This window comes from Mirounga leonina, unplaced genomic scaffold, assembly GCF_011800145.1.
Source record: "Mirounga leonina isolate KUSES-001 unplaced genomic scaffold, KU_Mleo_1.0 Mir_199, whole genome shotgun sequence".
Lineage (NCBI taxonomy): Eukaryota > Metazoa > Chordata > Mammalia > Carnivora > Phocidae > Mirounga > Mirounga leonina.
The window spans coordinates 13,050,230-13,070,827 of NW_023270498.1; the positions used below are offsets into that span (position 1 = coordinate 13,050,230).

The 20,598-nt window shown below is 39.0% G+C and overlaps 2 protein-coding genes across 2 annotated transcripts in view; one reads left to right on the forward strand and one right to left on the reverse strand.

Moving 5' to 3' along the window:
• Positions 1-1,023, forward strand: part of LOC118024558 (transcription factor BTF3-like) — a 3,068-nt gene extending 2,045 nt beyond the window's left edge. The window contains exon 2 of the mRNA XM_035026535.1: positions 1,012-1,023. Within this exon, the coding sequence (XP_034882426.1) occupies positions 1,012-1,023 (12 nt within the window). The remainder of the gene's footprint in view (positions 1-1,011) is intronic.
• Positions 1-20,598, reverse strand: part of SUGCT (succinyl-CoA:glutarate-CoA transferase) — a 780,750-nt gene that overhangs the window by 750,281 nt on the left and 9,871 nt on the right. The window contains exons 2-3 of the mRNA XM_035026545.1: positions 3,987-4,038; positions 2,606-2,679 (exon numbers count right to left, since the gene is read on the reverse strand). Of these exons, the coding sequence (XP_034882436.1) occupies positions 2,606-2,679; positions 3,987-4,038 (126 nt within the window). The remainder of the gene's footprint in view (positions 1-2,605; positions 2,680-3,986; positions 4,039-20,598) is intronic.

Below are 20,598 nucleotides of genomic sequence, written 5' to 3' on the forward strand. Positions count from 1 at the left end.
GTTGGTTAAGCGACTGCCTTCGGCTCAGGTCATGATCCTGGAGTCCCAGGATCTAGTCCCACATCGGGTTCCCTGCTCATCAGGGAGTCTGCTTCTCCCTCTGACCCTCCCCCCTCTCATGCTCTCTCTATCTCATTCTCTCTCTCAAATAAATAAAATCTTAAAAAAAAAAATCCAAAACAATTAAACATATAACATAAACATTAAAATGCATCATGCAGAAGGGTTAAGGGAAAGAGAGCAATCAAGAAAAAAACAATGAACAACGACCTGCTAGGACCAAAGCTTGATACCAAGTGTATGATTATGGGATGTAAAGGCCTAGACAAAGGAAGGTACCCCCTACTGAAGAAATGAAAAAGTACAAAGGAGAAATAAGGCCTACATAAATAGGGAATAATGATCTCTAAAATTAATATAAATACAAATATTTAGACTAGTGATTAACTGAAATAGCAAGAGAACTTAGATCGGATGCTCCGTCTAGGATTGGAAGACCCAATGGCTGAAATTAGAAAGAGCTGTGGTGTTGAATTAGCATAATAACATGGAAATTAAAGTTTTATGAAACCTGGAAAAGAAAAAAAAAGGTATTCAGCCAGAAAGTAAACATTATTCAGCATGTATCCCACAACAACCAAAAGCGATAAACATCACTGACTAGGCAAATGAAGCATTCATTTTATCTGGAAAGCAGTATTCGCCAGGCTCTTCTACCACTTGGAGCCTGATAAAAATAGGGTCAAATAAACACAATATAATAATATAGAATATTCCCCATGCTGATCAGAGAATCTTCTGCTAATTGCTTTGGCCTCCTAAGAAATCTGTTTAGCAGAAAGTTGAATCTTCTACACCAAGTATTCTACTTTATAGTGTTTAATTACTTATGGGAGATTAATAAGGTGATGTAATTATAAACTCATCTTTTATGAGTCTTGCAGATATACTCACATTATTCAAGGCTAGACCATTTTCACTGATTTGGTAATTCTGTTCCATATCCATAAGGATCCAACTTGAAGAATAAATAATAATGCTAAGTTTCGAAACCCTCCACAACAAGCTCTTTATAGGATGATGTGGAGGATTTGAGAACATGGACTCTGCCCTTTAAGTGCTTGTAGGAGAGAAAGAGCATACATAACACTGGTTTAAACAACTTTCAATAACAGCATGAGCTAAACACCAAACTACTGAGAAGGTACCAAATAAAAGTGAGAATTGTGTACACAGAATAGATTTATTTGGTGGACAAAGGGGAAAGAAAAAATGGGAAAGATATGAGATGAAAAACAAAAACAAAGAACTAATCTCAGCTTCAATGTTTCTCCTACAAAATCTTTAAAATTATAAAATGAGAAAACGTTTGTTTTATTAAAAACGGAAAAGAATGACTTTTATTTTTTTTTAAGATTTTATTTATTTATTTGACAGAGAGAGACACAGCGCGAGAGGGAACAGAAGCAGGGGGAGTGGGAGGGGGAGAAGCAGGCTTCCCGCCGAGCAGGGAGCCCGATGTGGGGCTCGATCCCAGGACCCTGGGATCATGACCTGAGCCGAAGGCAGATGCTTAACGACTGAGCCATCCAGGCACCCCAAGAATGACTTTTATATTGGACTATCTGGGTTACTTTTAGAAGGACTCTGATTCCTTTTCCTTCTCTCCTTCTTTTATGTCCTGCTTCCTCCCTTTTACTCTCCTCCTGGCCTTCCCTTCATCCCCCAGCAAGGGAGTGTGGCCAGGCCAACTCTTAAACTCAGTCTCAATGGTAAGGCTTGTGTGGGGCTAAGGAGGGCCAGGACCAGAGCTGAGTGCATGGAATTCCTTATTAGCTGTGTGACTTTGGACAAATTGCTTTATGTCTCTGTGTCTCTGTCTTCTCACTTATAATCTAGGAATAATAAAGCATCAGCTCATAAGGTTATTGTAGAGATCAAATAAATTAATACAGGCAAAGTGCTGAGACCTGTGCCTGACACTATGATAAGCGTTACCATCACTGTTACTACATGGTGCATTTCAGTCTCTACTGGAGGCTTTCAGGTACGTGTGAAGGGCCTGGCTGAAGCCTTAGCCCTGGGAGCTTATAAAAAGTAAGAAGAAATCATTAGTCTAGGTTCAGAGGAAAATAAGCAATGGAGAAGAAAAAATAATCATTTCATTTCAATTCTCTCATCCCATATATAGCTACATGGTTATTAAAAAAAACAACAACAACAACAGTTAAAAACCATATTAGTTTGGGTGGCTCAGTTGGTTAAGTGACTGCCTTCAGCTCAGGTCATGATCCTGGAGTCCCAGGATCGAGTCCTGCATCGGGCTCCCTGCTCAGCAGGGAGTCTGCTTCTCCCTCTGACCCTCCCCCCTCTCATGCTCTCTCTATCTCATTCTCTCTCTCAAATAAATAAATAAAACCTTAAAAAAAAAACAAACCTGTATTAGTTTGGGGCACCAGGACGGCTCAGTCAGCAGAGCATGTGACTCTTGATCTCAGGGCTGTGAGTTCAAGCCCCACGTTGGGTTCAGAGATTACTTAATAAAATCTTTAAAAAAGAAAAAACTGTATTAGTTTCTATGTTTTAAAGGGAGTGATAGCTTTACCTGGTCTTTCCACTTTTATAACTTCTGCTCCAAGATCTCCTAAATTCATAGTAGCAAAAGGTCCCGCCAATACTCTACAATATTAACAATGACAAATAATTACCACTTTGAAGATTTTTATATTAATTCTTAATAGCTCATTAACATAGACAAGCTCATATAATGCTAGTAAAAATTAAAACTATTAAAACTGTTCAGAGTAGCAATTTGGCCTTATGTACTAAGAGCTTTAAAAAGTATATTCCCTTGGGGCACCTGGGTGGCTTAGTCGGTTTAGCATCTGCCTTCCGCTTGTGTCATGATTTCAGCTTCCTGGGGATCAAGCCCTGCATCTGTGCCCTGCTCAGCTGGGAGTCTGCTTCTCCCTCTGCCCCTCCCCCATCATGCGATGCACATGCTCTCTCTCTCTCAAATAAATAAATAAATAAAAACTTTTTAAAAAAGTATATTCTCATTGATGCAGTAATTCCACTTCCAGAATTCTATGCTAAGGAAGAAATCCTAAGATTTCCTGAGGGAAAAACTTATGTAAAAGGAAACCTAATTTATAATTGTGAAATATTGGGGGATGAGTAATTATGTGACAACTATATAATAAAGTATCATCTTACCTTCTTCTCAAATTTTGAATGACATGGAAAAATACGTAAAATATAACATTATCTTTTAAATGTGGGTAAAACTGTAATTTCATTTTTTTTAAATATTTTATTTTTTATTTCAGAGAGAGAACATGAGCAGGGGAAGGAGCAGAGGGAGAAGGAGAAGCAGACTCCCCACTGAGCAGGGAGCCTGATGCAGGGCTCAATCCCAGGACCCTGAGATCATGACCTGAGCCGAAGGCAGACGCTTAACCAACTTAGCCACCTAGGTGCCCCTAAAACTGTAATTTCAATATGGTTCTAATTTTTATTTTTATCAGCACCACGCTCTAACCAACTGAGCTAACCGCCCGCTCACTAATTTTTATTTTTAAAAATTATATATAAATATGCAGATTGGAAAAATGCACAAATACACTAATTGTCTCTTAGAATGATGAAATTATAAAAATTTTTCGGGCGCCTAGGTGGCTCAGTTGGTTAAGTGACTGCCTTCGGCTCAGGTCATGATCCTGGAGTCCAGGGATCGAGTCCCACATCAGGCTTCCTGCTCAGCAGGGAGTCTGCTTCTCCCTCTGACCCTCCTCCCTCTCATGCTCTCTGTCTCTCATTCTCTCTCTCGCAAATAAATAAAATCTTTAAAAAAAAAAAAAAATTTTTTTTGTTTTCTTTTCTAAAACTTTGATAAGTAAGCATTATAATCCAAAAAACAAATGAACGTTTTTTTTTTAAAGAAAGGAAAAATTCAATCACCAAAACACAGATAAACCAATACAAACCTTGTTAGATCCAGAATTTTTACACCCTCCAGTGGCTTCATATTGTCAGCAACTGGCAAAACACAGAAAATATTTGAAGAGTATTGATTACTAATTTTCAGAAGGAAGAATGCAGAATTCTTCATATTCTATTTTAAGTAATCTGTATTACTACCAAAAATATGTGTTTTCCTTCACCATATTTCTGCTTTATATGTAACACAGAAACCTTGACCTGATCCAGTTAAGTCAATCTGTAAAAATTACAACAGCTAATACCCAATTAATAAAGTCCACAGCTACACTTAAGATAGTTTGTCTAAAGATATTTGCAAATGGCATATCAGATAAAGGGCTACTATCCAAAATCTATAAAGAACTTATCAAACTCAACACCCAAAGAACAAATAATCCAATCAAGAAATGGGCAGAAGACATGAACAGACATTTCTCCAAAGAAAACATCCAAATGGCCAACAGACACAAGAAAAAGTGCCCAACATCCCTCAGCATCTGGGAAACACAAATCAAAACCTCAATGAGATAACACCTCACACCAGTTAGAATGGCTAAAATTAACAAATCAGGAAACGACAGGTGTTGGTAAAGATGTGGAGAAAGGGGAACCCTCGTACACCGTTGGTGGGAATGCAAGCTGGTGCAGCCACTCTGGAAAACAGCATGGAGGTTCCTCAAAAAGTTGAAAATAGAGCTACCCTATGACCCAGCAATTGCACTACTGGGTATTTACCCCAAAGATACAAGTGATCCACAATGGGCACATGCACCCCAATGTTTATAGCAGCAATGCCCACAATAGCCAACCTATGGAAAGAGCCTAGATGTCCATCAACAGATGAATGGATAAAGAAGATGTGGTATATATACACAATGGAATATTATACAGACCATCAAAAAAACTGAAATCTTGCCGTCTGCAACGACGTGGATAGAACTAGAGGGTATTATGCTAACTGAAATAAGTCAATCAGAGAAAGACAATTATCCTATGATCTCACGGATATGTGGAATTTGAGAAACAAGACAGAGGATCATAGGGGAAGGGAGGGGAAAAATGAAACAAGATGAAATCAGAGAGGGAGACAAACCGTAAGAGACTCTTAATCTCAGAAAACAAACTGAGAGTTGCTGGAGGGGAGGGGGGTTGTACAGATGGGGTGGCTGGGTGATGGACATTGGGGAGGGTATGTGCTATGGTTAGTGCTGCGAATTGTGTAAGACTGAAGAATCACAGACCTGTACTCCTGAAACCAATAATACATTATATGTTAATTAAAAAAATTTTTTTTAAAGATGGTTTGTCAAATGAAAAAAATGGTGGGGGAGGAACATATAGACTGAACACAAAGGATTTTTAGGGCACTGTGTTAATATAGGTTGCAACAAATTATAACAAACATACCACTCTGGTGGGAGGATGCTGATAAGGGGGAATGTGTGCAGGCAAGGAATATATGGGAAGTCTCTGTACCTTCCTCTCAATTTTGCAGTAAACCTGAAACTGCTATAAAAAAAAATAGTTAGGGGTGCCTGGGTGGCTCAGTCATTGGGCATCTGCCTTCGGCTCAGGTCATGATCCCAGGGTCCTGGGATCGAGCCCCGCATCGGGCTCCCTGCTCTGCAGGAAGCCTGCTTCTCCCACTCCCCCTGCTTGTGTTCCCTCTCTCGCTGTGTCTCTCTGTCAAAAAAATAAATAGAATCTTTAAAAAAAATAAAAATAAAAATAAATAATAAAGTTAAATTCTTGCCAAACGGCTTACAAAGTTTAGATCATGATGACTGATATCAAGCTGACTTTTTGGGGAAAAATGATGAACTACTGGTTCAATACATTTTTAAAATAGACTATTTTTTAGAGCAGTTTTGGATACCAGCAGTAAAATGGAGCAGAAAGTACAAAGAATTCCCATGTACCTCTTTTTCCCACAAGTGTACAACCTCCCCCACTTTGAACTTCCCTCACCAGAGTGATACATTTGTTACAACTGATGAAGATACACTGACAGGTCTCTATCACATAATTTAGAGTTCACTCTTGGTCTTGTACATTGTATGGATTTAGACAAACGCATAATGACATGTGCCAAACATTATTATATACAGAATCATTTCACTGCCCTAAAAATCCTCTGTGCTCTATTCACCCCTTCCTCCCCTCAAAACTCTAGAAACCAATCCTTTTACTGTATCCACAATTTGCCTTTTCCAGAATGTCATATAGTTGGAATCATATAGTAGGTAGTCTTTTCAGATTGGCTCCTTTCACTTGGTAGTATGCATTTAAGTTTCCTCCATGGCTCGATAGATCATTTTTCAGTGCTGAATAATATTCCATTACCTTGGTATACCAGTTTATTTATCCATCCACCTACTAAAGGACACCTTGATTGCTTCCAAGGTTTGAGAGTTATGAAGAAAGCTGCTGAAATGTTGTATGCACGTCTCTGTGTGGACATAAGTTTTCAACACATTTGGGTAACTATCAAGGAGTGCCGATTACTGAATAGCGTGGTAAGAGTATGTTTAGTTTTCTGCTCCATCTTCCAAAGTAGCTGTACCATTTTGCATTCCCACCAGAAATGAATGAGAGTTCCTCGGTTCAATACATTTTAAAAATCTCAATGCAGCTCCATCACCAGTGGAAGTAACAGAAGTCACAAATTTACACATACACCATTATAGTCTTGAGAAGGATCACAGTGGCATAATAATTCTTAGCTAGGAGGGTCCCCAGGCCACACTGGTCTAGTAAGAAATAATCGAAGTCCATATAGTGGGCATTTTGTCCTTGAAACCAGCCAATTTATTCTTTTACAGTAAGAAACTGCTATCCCAGCAATAGGAAATATGTGAAGTCTATGGAACTGGTGCATTATTTTCTTGGAAACACACTTATGTAGGAAGCTAAATTATACGCAGAGGATAAATTGATGAGCAGAGGATCAGAAAAAAGGAAGTAACTAAAACTATGTTTAATGTGGTAAATTGTTACAGCAATGGCCTCCATGAATCACACTTCCAGATATCCACACCCTTGTATATTCTCCTTCCATGTAGACTCTGGGCTTGGACATCTGCCTTGCTTTAGCCAAGGGAACACTAGCAAACTTGATGCCCGTAGAGGCTGGAAAAGAGCTTACACAGTAGAGCTTGACTTTTTGGAACACTTCCACTTTCAGATGAAGCAGAAGATGAAAGAACAAATGGAGAGAGGCTTAGCCATCCCCGTCACTGTAGCTGTCCCAGGTGAGGTCCAGACATGTGGGTGAAGCCATCTTAAAACACCCAGATCCAGCCAGGTGAATGAGTTCAGGTGAGTCCAGCAGGACACTCACAGAACTCTGAGGAAAAATAAGGCACTGCTGTTTTAAGCCAGTAAGTTTTGAAGTGGTTTGTTGTACAGCAATAGATAAACAGACATAATGGCTTATGGCAGAGCGATCCTTTCAAAATGTAAACCGTACGTCATTCCCCTCCTCGAAATCCTCTAATGGCTTTCTACCAAACTGAGAATGAACTCCAACATCTTCCCACAGCTCACAGATGCTACTTGCTCTGGCCTTCTGCTACGTCCCCAGCCATGACCCCTATCCCTCCCTCTCATGCTTCTCCAGCTACGTTAGCTTTCTTGCAGTTCCTTGAACACACCGAGCATATTTCTGTTTTAAGGGCCTGTGGCAGAAACAGAGATGGACCACCCAGATTCCCCTTCAAAGAAAGGAATTTCTGCCCAACCTACAAGAAGCATGTTTAACTTACAACTCCAGTATTAGCTTCCTCAAGGCCCACCTCAGCTTTTCTCAGCTGAGAGCACTCTGTTCTCAGGACAGTCGCTGGTCAAATGACCGAGCAAAGTTGGGCAGAAAGGCCTGGTCATTTCCTCCACCAAATGCGGAATGTTGTATCAGTTCTCCTTGGTGTACTGCTCTGGAACCCCCACCCCCCCACCCCGCATTGGGCTGGCAAAGAATTTGACAGGTGCATGCAAGTCTGATGGCTCTTCTACCCAATCCAATTTCCTTCCTTTCCCTTTCATAGGTGTTACTCCCCAGTAAATCCTGTGTCCTTCCAACTCTGTCTCAACATCTGATTTCTGGAGAATCCGAGATGTGACAGGACCTTTGCACTTGCTATTCTCTAGACCTGAAACTCTTTTTCCTCCACACATTTGCATGTCTTGCTTACTTCACTCAAATTTCTGCCCAAACACCACACTCTCAGAGAAACCTTGCCTGATCATCCTATCTCAAACAGCACGCCTCTGGATCTCAGTATGTTTTCGTTTTGTTTATAACACCTACCCATTACTTCACATTACATTATACGTTTATTTATTTATTGTACTACTTACTGTCTTTCCACTAGAATGTAATTTCAATGAAGGCAGAACTTGTCTATCTTGCATCTCCCTCCAGAACAGTGGCTGGCCCATGGTAGGCACTCACTAAGAATTAGTTGAAGGGTCACACTGGGAAGGGGTGAGGGACGGAGGGAGGAACTCATATACTTAATAATTCATATGATCATTGCAATGGACTGAATGTTTGTGTCCCCCCAAAATTCATAAATTGAAATCCTAATCCCTGAAGTTATAATATTAGGAAGTGGGACCCTTGGGAGGTAAATAGGTCTTGAGGGTGGAACCATCATAAATGGAATTAGTACCCTTATATAATGAGCCCCAGAGAACTTCCTTGACCCCTTTCTGCCATGTGAGGACACAGCAGGAAGTCAGCAGTCCTCAACCCAGAAGAGGACCTCACCAGAATCCAACCATGTTGGCACTGTGATCTCACATTTCTAGCCTCCAGAACCATGAGAAACAAATTTCTGTTGTATGTAAGTCTGTGATATTCTATTTTAGCAGCCCAAACTTATTAAGATCATTAAAAGAGACCAGAATCTTCAAAGTCAGGTAGCTGATTTTTCTCTAACCTGGACAGAGCTTGAATAGGGAAAAGACACAGTAAGGGGCACCTGGGTGGCTCATCGGTTAAGCGTCCAACTCTTGATTTCGGCTCAGCTCATGATCTCGGGGTGGTGAGATCGAGCCCCAAGTCAGGCTCTGCACTCAGCAGGAAGTATGCTTGAGATTCTCTCTCTCTCTCCCCCCCCCGCCCTCCCCCTGCTCTTAGGTTATCTCTCACTCTTTCTCAAATAAATAAGTAAATCTTTAAAAAAAAAAAAGGGGGGGGGGAAGAAAGAAAGAAAAGACAAAGAATTCAATGGGCATTTGGAGGTACAGGTTAAGCTTAGCAGCTGGAATGGAAAGGAAAATCAGACCGAGAAGGAGAGGAAGCTGAGGGAAAATGGCAGGAGAAAAACTACCAGGGAAAAATTTCCACTAACAAGACAGCTAACAGAACTTTTTTTTAATGTATTACAAATAGAATTAGATTTTAGGTTATATGTGGTACCTCTCCAAAATTACCAAATTAATTCAGTAAAGCCTGGTACAAACCCAAGTACCTTGTCTGAGTGGTTCTTGGGAAAATTTTTAAAAAGAGGGTGAGTTGAAGCTGGGGCAGAGTGAGTAGAACAGGTACACGAGGTAGGACGTGAGTGAAAGCTCCCATTAAACAACCTTTGTCCCTACTATGTGCTAATCATTCTATGAAGATACAGTGTGAGAGGTATCACATCCCTTCCTCCTCAAGTATCCCATGATCTACCGGGGAAAACTTAAACATACAAGGACTATAATGATTAAGAACACTACCCCTAGGTTCAAATTGTTACTCTATTTACTAACTTGTGACCCTGTTCTATTTTGATTTCCCCATCTGTAAAACAGGGATAATACTGGGACCTATCTCATAAGGATATTAAAAAATTAAATGAAACATCGCCTTATAAGCATTTAGACACAGTGCTCAATAAATGTCAGCTACTGTCAGTATCATTTCTATCTTCTCCCCAAACTTGCTCCTGTGTTCCTTAATTCAGTGAGTGGCACTCCTACCCACTTGGTTACCGAAGTCAAAACCCAAACAAAATCCTTGAACCCTCTCTCTTTTTGCACCCCTTAAATTTAATAAAGAACGACTTAGTGCATATTCTGTCTCAAAAATATCTCTTGACTGGCTTCTCTTCTCTCATCCCCACTGCCACCACTGTAGCTCAGGTCACCATCAACTCTCTCCTGAGTTACTCTAACAACCTACTAATTCTTCTGCTGGGCTTCAATCTTGGCTCTCTTCAAAACAACCTCCATAGAGGCGCCTGGGTAGCTCAGTCAGTTAAGCGTACAACTCTTGATCTCAGCTCAGGTCTTGATCTCAGGGTCATGAGTTCAAACCCCTTGTTGGACTCCACACTGGGCGTGGAGCCTACATTAAAAAAAAAAAGAAAAAGAAAAAGCACCCTCCATAATGCTGCCAGAATTATTTTTCAAAATGTAAATCGACCCAATCTTTTCAACCATATCTGTTTCTCATTCTTCTGTTCCCTATCTCAGTTAATGGCATCATCAACCACTCTAAGATAGAATTTAGGGATCTTCCCAGATATGTCTTCTTCTTCACTCCCCACATTCAATCAGCCATCAATTTTCTGTTAAATCTGCTCTATTCTTCCCCAGTTCCCTGGTACTGTCTCCACTCAGGCCTTCATTTCTTGTCCCAACTGCCTGCAAAAGCTTCTTAACCTATTTCTGCCTAACGTCTGTTCCCACCAATTCATTCTCAACACTGCTTCCAGAGTAATCTTCCAAAATGAAGAACCCATTATGCCAGTTTCTTGTTCATTCACAGTTACTCATGGTCCTTTCCCTCATGAAGCTTACAGTCTACTGTTCCTCCTAAAACTGCAAACGAGGCTATTGTTCCTAGCTTCATTCCTGTCCGCCTTTTCAATTTCAATCTGCAAAAAAAGATATGTCTTACTAGCCATACTTCTTTCAAATCTCTCACATTTCTAGGACACTGTATGTGTTCTTTCCTCTGACTGTAATAATCCTCCACCCTGTCTCACCTAGACAAGTCCTTGCATCTTTCATAAGTCAACATCCTTAGAGGGTATTCCTGCTCACCATAGCATCCTGAGCAAGTCTCTGTCAATAGCATTCTTCTGAATTATGACTTACTAGTTAGTCTTGACCAGATGATAAACTCTTGAGAAAAGAGACTTTCATTCTGTATTTCCAATATCAAATACTAGCACTTGGTATGTAGTAAGAACTCAATAAATGTTTGTGGAAGGAAAGAAAGGACGGAAAGGAGGAAAAAAATGTCCTCACATCTTGCCACAATGTATTAATAGATTGCCATAATGGAACACCGTAAAAAATATCATGTAGGCCCACTGCAGCAATTACAAGTAGGGCTTCTTGGTGCCCACGATGGGTGCTGCAGGGTTTTATAACCTAATCTCAGAAGTAACATGTTATCACTTCTGCCATATGCTATCAGTCACACAGGCCAACTGGTGCAGAGTTAGGGGGTGCTCACACAAGGATGTATGAGGAGGTAAGGATCACTGTAGCCATTCTAGAAACTGGGTAATACACTCGAAGTGGTTTCGATTTGTATTTCCATGATGACAAGTGATGTTGAGCACATTTTCATATGCTTACTGGCCATTATCATGTCTTTTTTACTAAACATCTGCTTCAAACTTTTGCCCATTTTTAATTCAGTTCCCTTAATGAGTGTACACAACATTGCTTCAAGCACCCTTACCATCCTTGTCATTTAACACACTGCAACATAAACATCAAGCTGACGGAGAGGGGCTGTCGGTTTTGTCCCCTATAAAATCAAGTTGGGGCTCAGTCATTAAGTGTCTGCCTTCGGCTCAGGTCATGATCCCAGTGTCCTGGGATCGAGCCCCGCCTCGGGCTCCCTGCTTGGCAGGAAGCCTGCTTCTCCCTCTCGCACTCCCCCTGCTGTGTTCCCTCTCTCGCTGTGTCTCTCTCTGTCAAATAAATAAAATCTTTAAAAAAAAAAAAAAAGAAACTACCATTATGATTTCATCAATATGACATTCTGGAAAAGACAAATGATAAAGATAGAGAACAGATAAGAGTTGGGAGAAACTGGGGATGAAGAGAGGGAATGACTGCAAATTTTGAGGGGTAAGGGAAGTGTTCTATGCCTTAATTATGGTGATGGTTACATGACTCCATACATTTGTCCCAACCCACAGAACTAAATACCAAAAAGAATTTTACTGTATGCAAATTTTACCTCCATAAAAAATTATCAATATTATCAGAAATATGAAGAACTTGCACCTATAAAACAGAAAAAGATACTTGTAAAAAAATATTTAGAGAATAAAAATATGATCTTGGAACTTTAAAAAAAGATACAAGAATGAAAATGTAAGAGAAAGGCAGAAAAATAAAAATAAGATGGGGCACCTGGGTGGCTCATTCAGTTGAGCAGCAGACTCTTGATTTCGGCTCAGGTCATGATCTCAGGGTCCTGGGTTTGAGACCTGCTTCAGGCTCCATGCTCAGCAGGGAGTCTGCTTGACGATTCTCTCTCTCCCTCTCCCTCTGCCCCTCTCCCTGCTCACTCTTCCTCTCTCTCTCAAATACATAAATCTTAATAAAAAAGATAAAGATAAGAAAATCACCCAGACAGGACAAAAAGAAATAATAAAAGTGAAAAATGAAGAAGAGGGAGGAAAAATAAAGGATCAGCCTAGGAATTCTGATAATACAGGTTTCTCAAAGAGTGAACAGCAAAAACAGAAGAGAGAACATTAATAAACAAATAATTCAGAAAAAGTTCACAGAACTGAGTTAATTTCCAGATTGAAAGGGCCCTCTGCATGCCCTGCACAGATTTTTAAAAGGTACACACCATTTTGAAAAGATATATGCACCCTTATATTTACTGCAGCGTTATTTACAATAGCCAAGATATGGAAGCAACCCAAGTGTCCATCAAGAGGTGAATGAAGAAGACATGGTGCACAGACACACACACATACACACAATGGAATATTACTCAGCCTTAAAAAAAAAGATGCAGTAATGCCTTTTGCAACAACATGGATAAACCTACAGGGTATTATGCTAAGTGAAATCAGACAGAAAGACAAATAACATGTGAAATCTAAAAAACAAAAAAAAGTGAATACACAAACCAAAAGCAGAATCAGACCTATAAAAACAAATTGATGGTTGCCAGAGGGGAGAGGGGTAGGAGGATAGGCAAAATGGGTAAAGGGGAGTTGGAGATACAGGCTTCCAGTTACGGAATGAATAATAAGTCATGGAAATAAAAGGCATAGCATAGGGAATATAGTCAACAATACTGTAATAGCACTGGGTGGTGACAGATGGTAGTTAAACCTGTGATGAGCATATAGCATCAATGTACAGATTTGTCAAATCACTATATTGTATATCTGAAACTAATGTAACATTTTATGTCAACTATACTAAAATTTAAAAAATTAACTAATTTTTTTTCTTTTTTTTTTTTTTAAAGATTTTATTTATTTATTTGAGAGAGAGAGAATGAGAGACAGAGAGCATGAGAGGGAGGAGGGTCAGAGGGAGAAGCAGACTCCCTGCCGAGCAGGGAGCCCGATGCGGGACTCGATCCCGGGACTCCAGGATCATGACCTGAGCCGAAGGCAGTTGCTTAACCAACTGAGCCACCCAGGCGCCCAAAAAATTAACTAATTTAATTAATAAAAATAAAAAGACACACATCAAGAATGAATATTCATGGGAATGAAAGGTACAGCATAGGAAATATGGTAAATGGTGTTCTAATACCATTGTATGGTGATAGATAATACCTACACTGCGGTGAATACAGCATAAAATACAGAGTTGTCCCACCATGATATTATACACCTGAAACTAATGTAACATTGTGTTTCAACTATACTTCAATAAAAAAATTAAAAATTAAAAAATGACAAAGTGCTAGAAATTTAAAAAACTAAAAAACTATATTAAAAGGCACACATATGGGGCACCTGGGTGGCTCAATCGTTAAGCGTCTGCCTTCGGCTCAGGTCATGATCCCGGGGTCCTGGGACCCAGCCCCGCATCGGGCTCCCTGTTCAGCAGGAAGCCTGCTTCTCCCTCTCCCACTCCCCTGCTTGTGTTCCCTCTCTCGCTGTGTCTCTCTCTGTCAAATAAATAAATCTTTAAAAAAAATAAAAATAAAAGACACACATAAAGACCCATCAGTGTAAGAATTTGGAACATTAAGATTTTTTTCTCTGCCAAAATCAGATCTAAAAACTTTCTAGGGAGAAAAAAGCATATATAAGGGATTGGCTAGCAGAATGTCACTGAACTTCTCAATAGTACTGGAAAATAAAACTTAAAAATGGAACAAAAACCTTAAAATTTTGAGAGGAAAATTTATTTCTCTTTTTTTTTTCCTTATTTATTTATTTATTTATTTATTTATTTATTTTTATTATTATTTCTCTTTTAAATTCTAAACCAGTCAAGCTCTGAGTCTTGTGTGAGGGTAGAAAAAGAACATTTTCAATCATGCAAATTTTCAAAAACTTTACCTTCCCATTCTTTCTTGGGAAAATTATTTCTAGAGGATATGCTCCACCAAAAACAGAACAAGAAATAAGAAGATATGGGGTCAGAAAATGGTGGATCTAAAGGAGGAGAAATATGAAAGGAATCCTCAGGATGACAGTAAAGAAAATACTAACACAATAGCTGAAATATTTACCCTTATGGAACAGTTGGGAATGAATTAAGGAGAGATATTGAGAAAGTAAATAAAGAAGCCAGACAAATATTAACACAAGGGAAAACAAAAAGGTATATATGAGCAGGAATGAAATAAAAATATGAATAATTGTATAATCATAACAATATAAATACTGAATATTTGTCTAGCAAAATTTATTATTTGGTAAGATGGAAAGTATATGTGTAATTGTTGGAAAGGTGGTGAAAGAAAGCTAGTCTTTATCACTACAGATAATGCCTAAAAACAAAATCAAGAAGTAGCATTATAATCATGTTAGTTAGAGATCTGGAGGTAAAAACTAAAGGAAACAGCTAAAAGAACTGAAATTCGTTGTCCCTAGGAAAAGGAAAGGGGCAGAGAGACATAAGAGGCTACTGTTTTTCATAATTAACCTTACAGATCTGAAGTATATGTAAAACCTTGATTTTCAAAAATTAAAAAATAAATAAGTTATGTTAAATTCATGAGCAACAGGTGAAGTACCATTTTGTGGTGCTGCCCCCTGCAATGTTGTTGCTTTTTTTAAAGATTTTATTTATTTGTCAAAGAGAGAGAACACACGCACGAGCAGGGGGATGGGCAGGCAGAGGGAGAAGCAGGCTCTCTGCTGAGCAGGAAGCCTGATGTGGGACTCAATCCCAAGACCCTGGAATCATGACCTGAGCCAAAGGCAGACGCTTAACCGACTGAGCCACCCAGGCATCCCCCCTGCAATGTTTTGATAAGTATTGTCACTCTGAAGCTTTCCCTGATTCATTATTTGCACACACTGCAGCAGCTTCAAAGGGAAATTACAGTTTATTCTCATTATTCGCAGATTCTATATTTGAGAATTCAACTACTCACTAACTCCAAGATCAATACTGCAGTGCTTCTGCAGTCATTCCAGGACGTGCACAGAATGCAGAAAAATTTCAGTCCCTTGATACACATGTTCCCAGCCGAAGTCAACGTAGGCAACGCACTGGCCTTCTTGTTTCAGGTCTCATACTGTAAACAAGTGTCCTTTATGTGGTGTATTTTAAAGTGTCACATTTTCACATGTCTGTGCTTTTCTTGGTGATTTCACCATTTAACATGGCCCCTAAGAGTAGTGGCTGAAGTGCTGTCTGGTGTTCCTAAGTGCAAGAAGACTATGATGAGCCTTTTTTTTTTTTAAGGTTTTGTTTATTCATTTGAGAGCAGGTGGAGGGGCAGACGCTTAACCCACTGAGCCACCCAGGAGCCCCCATGATGAGCCTTACAGAGAAAATATATGTTAGCTGAGCTTTGTTCAGCCATGACTATAACTATAGAAGTTATAATGCTATGGCCCTGAGTTCAAAGTTAATGAAACAATATATACTAAATAAGGTGACTTTAAACAGAAACACACACTTAACATTATGTGTATTAATCAGTGGTCAAAAATGTGTGACCAAAGACTTGCAGGAACTTAATCCTCTATTTCCCCTAGAAGCAATGGTTCAGTATTCACTAATTAGGTGTTCAGTTTATAGAACATAACTACCTCTAATAACAAGAATTAACTGTATAAAAGAGGCAAGAGAAAGATCAGTGCTAACTCAGTGAGGAAGCCCTTGACCAGCCTTGGGAAGCTTTGAAACAAAATTGAATACCATCATCATGGGCGCCTGAGTGGCTCAGTTGGTTAAGCAACTGCCTTCGGCTCAGGTCATGATCCTGGAGTCCCGGGATCGAGTCCCACATCGGGCTCCCTGCTCGGCGGGGAGTCTGCTTCTCCCTCTGACCCTCCTCCCTCTCATGCTCTCTGTCTCTCATTCTCTCTGTCTCAAATAAATAAATAAAATCTTAAAAAAAAAAAAAATTGAATACCATCATCAAACAGGAAGGGTTTGGCCATAGGGGAAGGAAAAGGTTTGATAAATTGATTCTAAAATTCATCTTGATGAGTATATGATCAAGAATAGCCCAGAAAAAAATTTTTGTGGAGGGAAGAATATTTAGCCTATGAAATTTTAAAAAAGTATAATTTTTAAAATATATTAACATATGAACAAATGGAGAGAAAAACAGCCATACATAGAAATGAAAAATTGTTATATAATGAAGAGAAAATCTCAAATCAGTGGGAAAATGATAAATTATTTAAGAAAGAGTATTGAGCAAACTGACTATCCATATAGAAAAAGAGGAAATGTGATCTACACATGATCCTATTAAGTTCTAAGATCTAAATACAAATGAAGGGGCGCCTGGGTGGCTCAGTCGTTAAGCGTCTGACTTCAGGTCAGGTCATGATCCCAGGGTGCTGGGATCGAGCCCCGCATCGGGCTCCCTGCTCCGCGGGAAGCCTGCTTCTCCCTCTCCCATTCCCCCTGCTTGTGTTCCCTCTCTCTCTGTCTGTCAAATAAATAAATAAAATCTTTTTAAAAATAAATAAATAAATACAAATGAAATTTAAAGTAAATGAAACCATTAAAACACTAGAAAAAGATGAAAGAAATATGTTACAGTTTTGGTTGAGGAAAGCTCTTCTCTACCCAAAAAAAATGTGAAATTAAATCATCAAAGTTGATAGCTCTGATACATAAAATTTTAAACTCAGTACAATGAAAGATACCATGATTAAACTTAAAAGATTAATAACAGACTGGAAAGATGGAAACATTTGCAATAAAAATAAAAAACAAAAGGTTTCTACAACATATAAAATACTATTAGAAATCAGTAAGAAAGAGGGGCGCCTGGGTGGCTCAGTTGGTTAAATGTCTGCCTTCGGCTCAGGTCATGATCCCAGGGTCCTGGGATAGAGTCCCACATCAGGCTCCTTGTTCAGCAGGGAGCCTACTTCTTCTTCCTCTGCCTGCCCCACTCCCCCTGCTTGTGTGCTCACTCTCCCACTCTCATTCTGACAAATAAATAAAATCTTGAAAAAAAAAAAGATTGGGGCGCCTGGGTGGCTCAGTCGTTAAGCATCTGCCTTCGGCTCAGGTCATGATCCCAGGGTCCTGGGATCAAGCCCCGAGTCGGGCTTCCTGCTCCATGGGAAGCCTGTTTCTCCCTCCCCCACTCCCCCTGCTTGTGTTCCTTCTCTCGCTGTGTCTCTCTGTCAAATAAATAAATAAAATCTTAAAAAAAAAATTATATTAAAAAAAATCAGTAAGAAAGAAAAAAAGCCCAATGGAAAAATAGGAAACATATATATAATAGTCAATTCATAGACAAACAAAAATTTCCAGTACGTATAGCAAAAGATGTTTATAGCAATTTCATCTACAAGCAGAAGATGAAAATTATAACTAAGAATTTTTTTCTCACCAGACTGGCAAACATTTATAAATTAATACCCAATATTGGCAAGGGTGTGGTGAAATGGGCACTTTCATACACTGCAGAATGTAAATCACTAATGACTCTCTGTAGGGCAGCAATTTAACACTTCCTATAAAAATTTTAAATATTAATATCCTTTGACTAGGTTCTCCTGTTGGTGGAATATAATTCACAAAAAGATTCCACAAGTACGCCTAGACAAAGGTAACAAAATGTTTATTACAGAACTTTTTTGTCTTGATTTTCTGCTGTGTTTTTCAATCAACATTGTTAAAAATAATTCATATATAATAAATTATACAATTAAGTTTTGCACCTGACTGGCTCAGTAGGTAGAGCATGTAACTCTTGCTCTCAGGGTCCTAAGTTCATGAGTTCAAGTTCCACGTCAGGGGTAGAGATCACTTAAAACAAAAAAAATTTTTTTTTAAATTAATAACAATTCAGTTTTGACATATACATACACCAGTGAAGTCACCTCCACAATCAAGAAATAGGACTTTCTTTTTTTTTTTTTTTTTTAAGATTTTATTTATTTATTTGACAGAGAGAGAGACACAGCGAGAGAGGGAACACAAGCAGGGGGAGTGGGAGAGGGAGAAGCAGGTTTCCCGCCGAGCAGGGAGCCCGATGCAGGGCTGGATCCCAGGACCCCGGGATCATGACCTGAGCCAAAGGCAGATGCTTAACGACTGAGCCACCCAGGCGCCCCAAGAAATAGGACTTTCCATCACCTGAAAGTTTCCTCCTTCCTTTGCAAACTATTTTTCCCTCCACTCCCAGCCTTAGGCAACATTGCATTTTCTAGAATTTTATGTAAATGAAATCATTTAGTAGGGACTCTTTTGTGTTTGGCTTCTTCCATAAAGCATAATAATTTTGAGATTCATTCATGTTGTTGCATTTTTTTTAAAGATTTTATTTATTCATTTGATAGAGAGAGACAGAGAGGATGAGCAGGAAGAGGGACAGAGGAAGAGGGGGAGGAGAAGCAGACTCCCTGCTGAGTGGAGAGCCCAACCCAGGGCTGGATCCCAGGGTCCCAAGATCATGATCTGAGCCGAAATCAAGAGATGGCTGCTTAACTAAGCCACCCGGGCGCCCCTGTTGTTGCATTTTTATAAGTGAGTAGTATTCTACTATATTTGTTATCCATTCAGCTATTGATGGACATTGAGTTGTTTCCAATTTTAGTCTACAGTGAATCAAGCTGCTATGAACATTCACGAACAAGTCTTTGTGTGAACATGTTTTAATTTCTCTTGAGTAAATACCTACTGGAATGGCTGAGTAATATGGTAAGTGTATCTTTAAATTTTAAGAAACTGCCAAACAGAGCTCCCAAGTGCTTGTATAACAGCGCATGAGAGTTCTAGATGCTCCACATCCTCACAACACTGGGAATTGCTCTTCTTTTTAATGTTAGTTATTCTAATGGGTAGATAATGTTTCTTGTTGTGGTTTTAATTTGCATTTCCCTGATGAATAATGTTGAACATCTTTTCATGTAATAATCGGCCATTCATATATCTCCTTTTGTGAATTGCCCCTCTAAGTTCAATACTGAAGTAAAATATTCAAAACCATACAAAAATCCACCAATAGGTGAAATGTTAAATAAGCACTGGCACATTCATACAACAGACTCTCAGGTAGATATTAAGAAAAATGAAACAGATTTATACACCCTGACATGAAAAGTTGACCAAGATATATTTCTAAGTTAAAAAAAAATCAAAATATAGAATAGGATGTATTCTATACATAATAACCATAAGAATGTATGTTGGCAGGGGCGCCTGGGTGACTCAGTCAGTTAAGCGACCAACTCTTGATTTTGGCTCAGGTCATGATCTGAGTCATGAGATCGAGCACCCAGTGTGGAGCCTGCTTACAATTCTCTCTCTCCCTCTCCCTTCCCCACACCCCCCTACCAGCACACATACATGTGCACTGTCTCTCTCGCTCGCTCTCGCTCTCTCCCTGAATAAAAATTATAGTAATAATATATGTTGGTAGTTGTAGGAGCATTCATAAAATTCTATCAGTGGTTAAATCTTGGGGAATTTATGCAGAACTTTTACCAGCTAAGTTATATATTTCTGTAATTTTGCTTAATTGTGATTATGTTTCTAATCAGCAAAAAAAAACAAGCAAAAAGTGAAAACATAAAGAATCAACAAAATTAAAGAGAAAGATATTTTCAAGAATAAAAACACATAAAAAAGACCTCAAATATAAGAAGATATTTTGACATTAGGAATGAATGTACAAGTAATTCTTGTTGCATAGTTCTCAAAAGTACTGGTCATCTGTACTCAGGTCTCTTTTTAGGGCCCCTGTTTTATTTCAAATGATGCATGAAATATATTTAGGGGTCTCTTCATCCCATAAGTCTCATTTCATTACATATCTATTAAGAGAAGTCTATACTTCTCTACCAATGCCATCTCACAGCCATAATAAATTAGTAAAATTTTGTCCACCGAAGCAAAAACTTTTAAACTGAATTCATTTCACACCAGGCAATAGAATTTTACTTGTATGATCTGAGAAGACACCCAGAAAGAACTTCCAGAGCACACTGAAATCAAAATCAATGAATGAGTTTCACACAGTGAAGA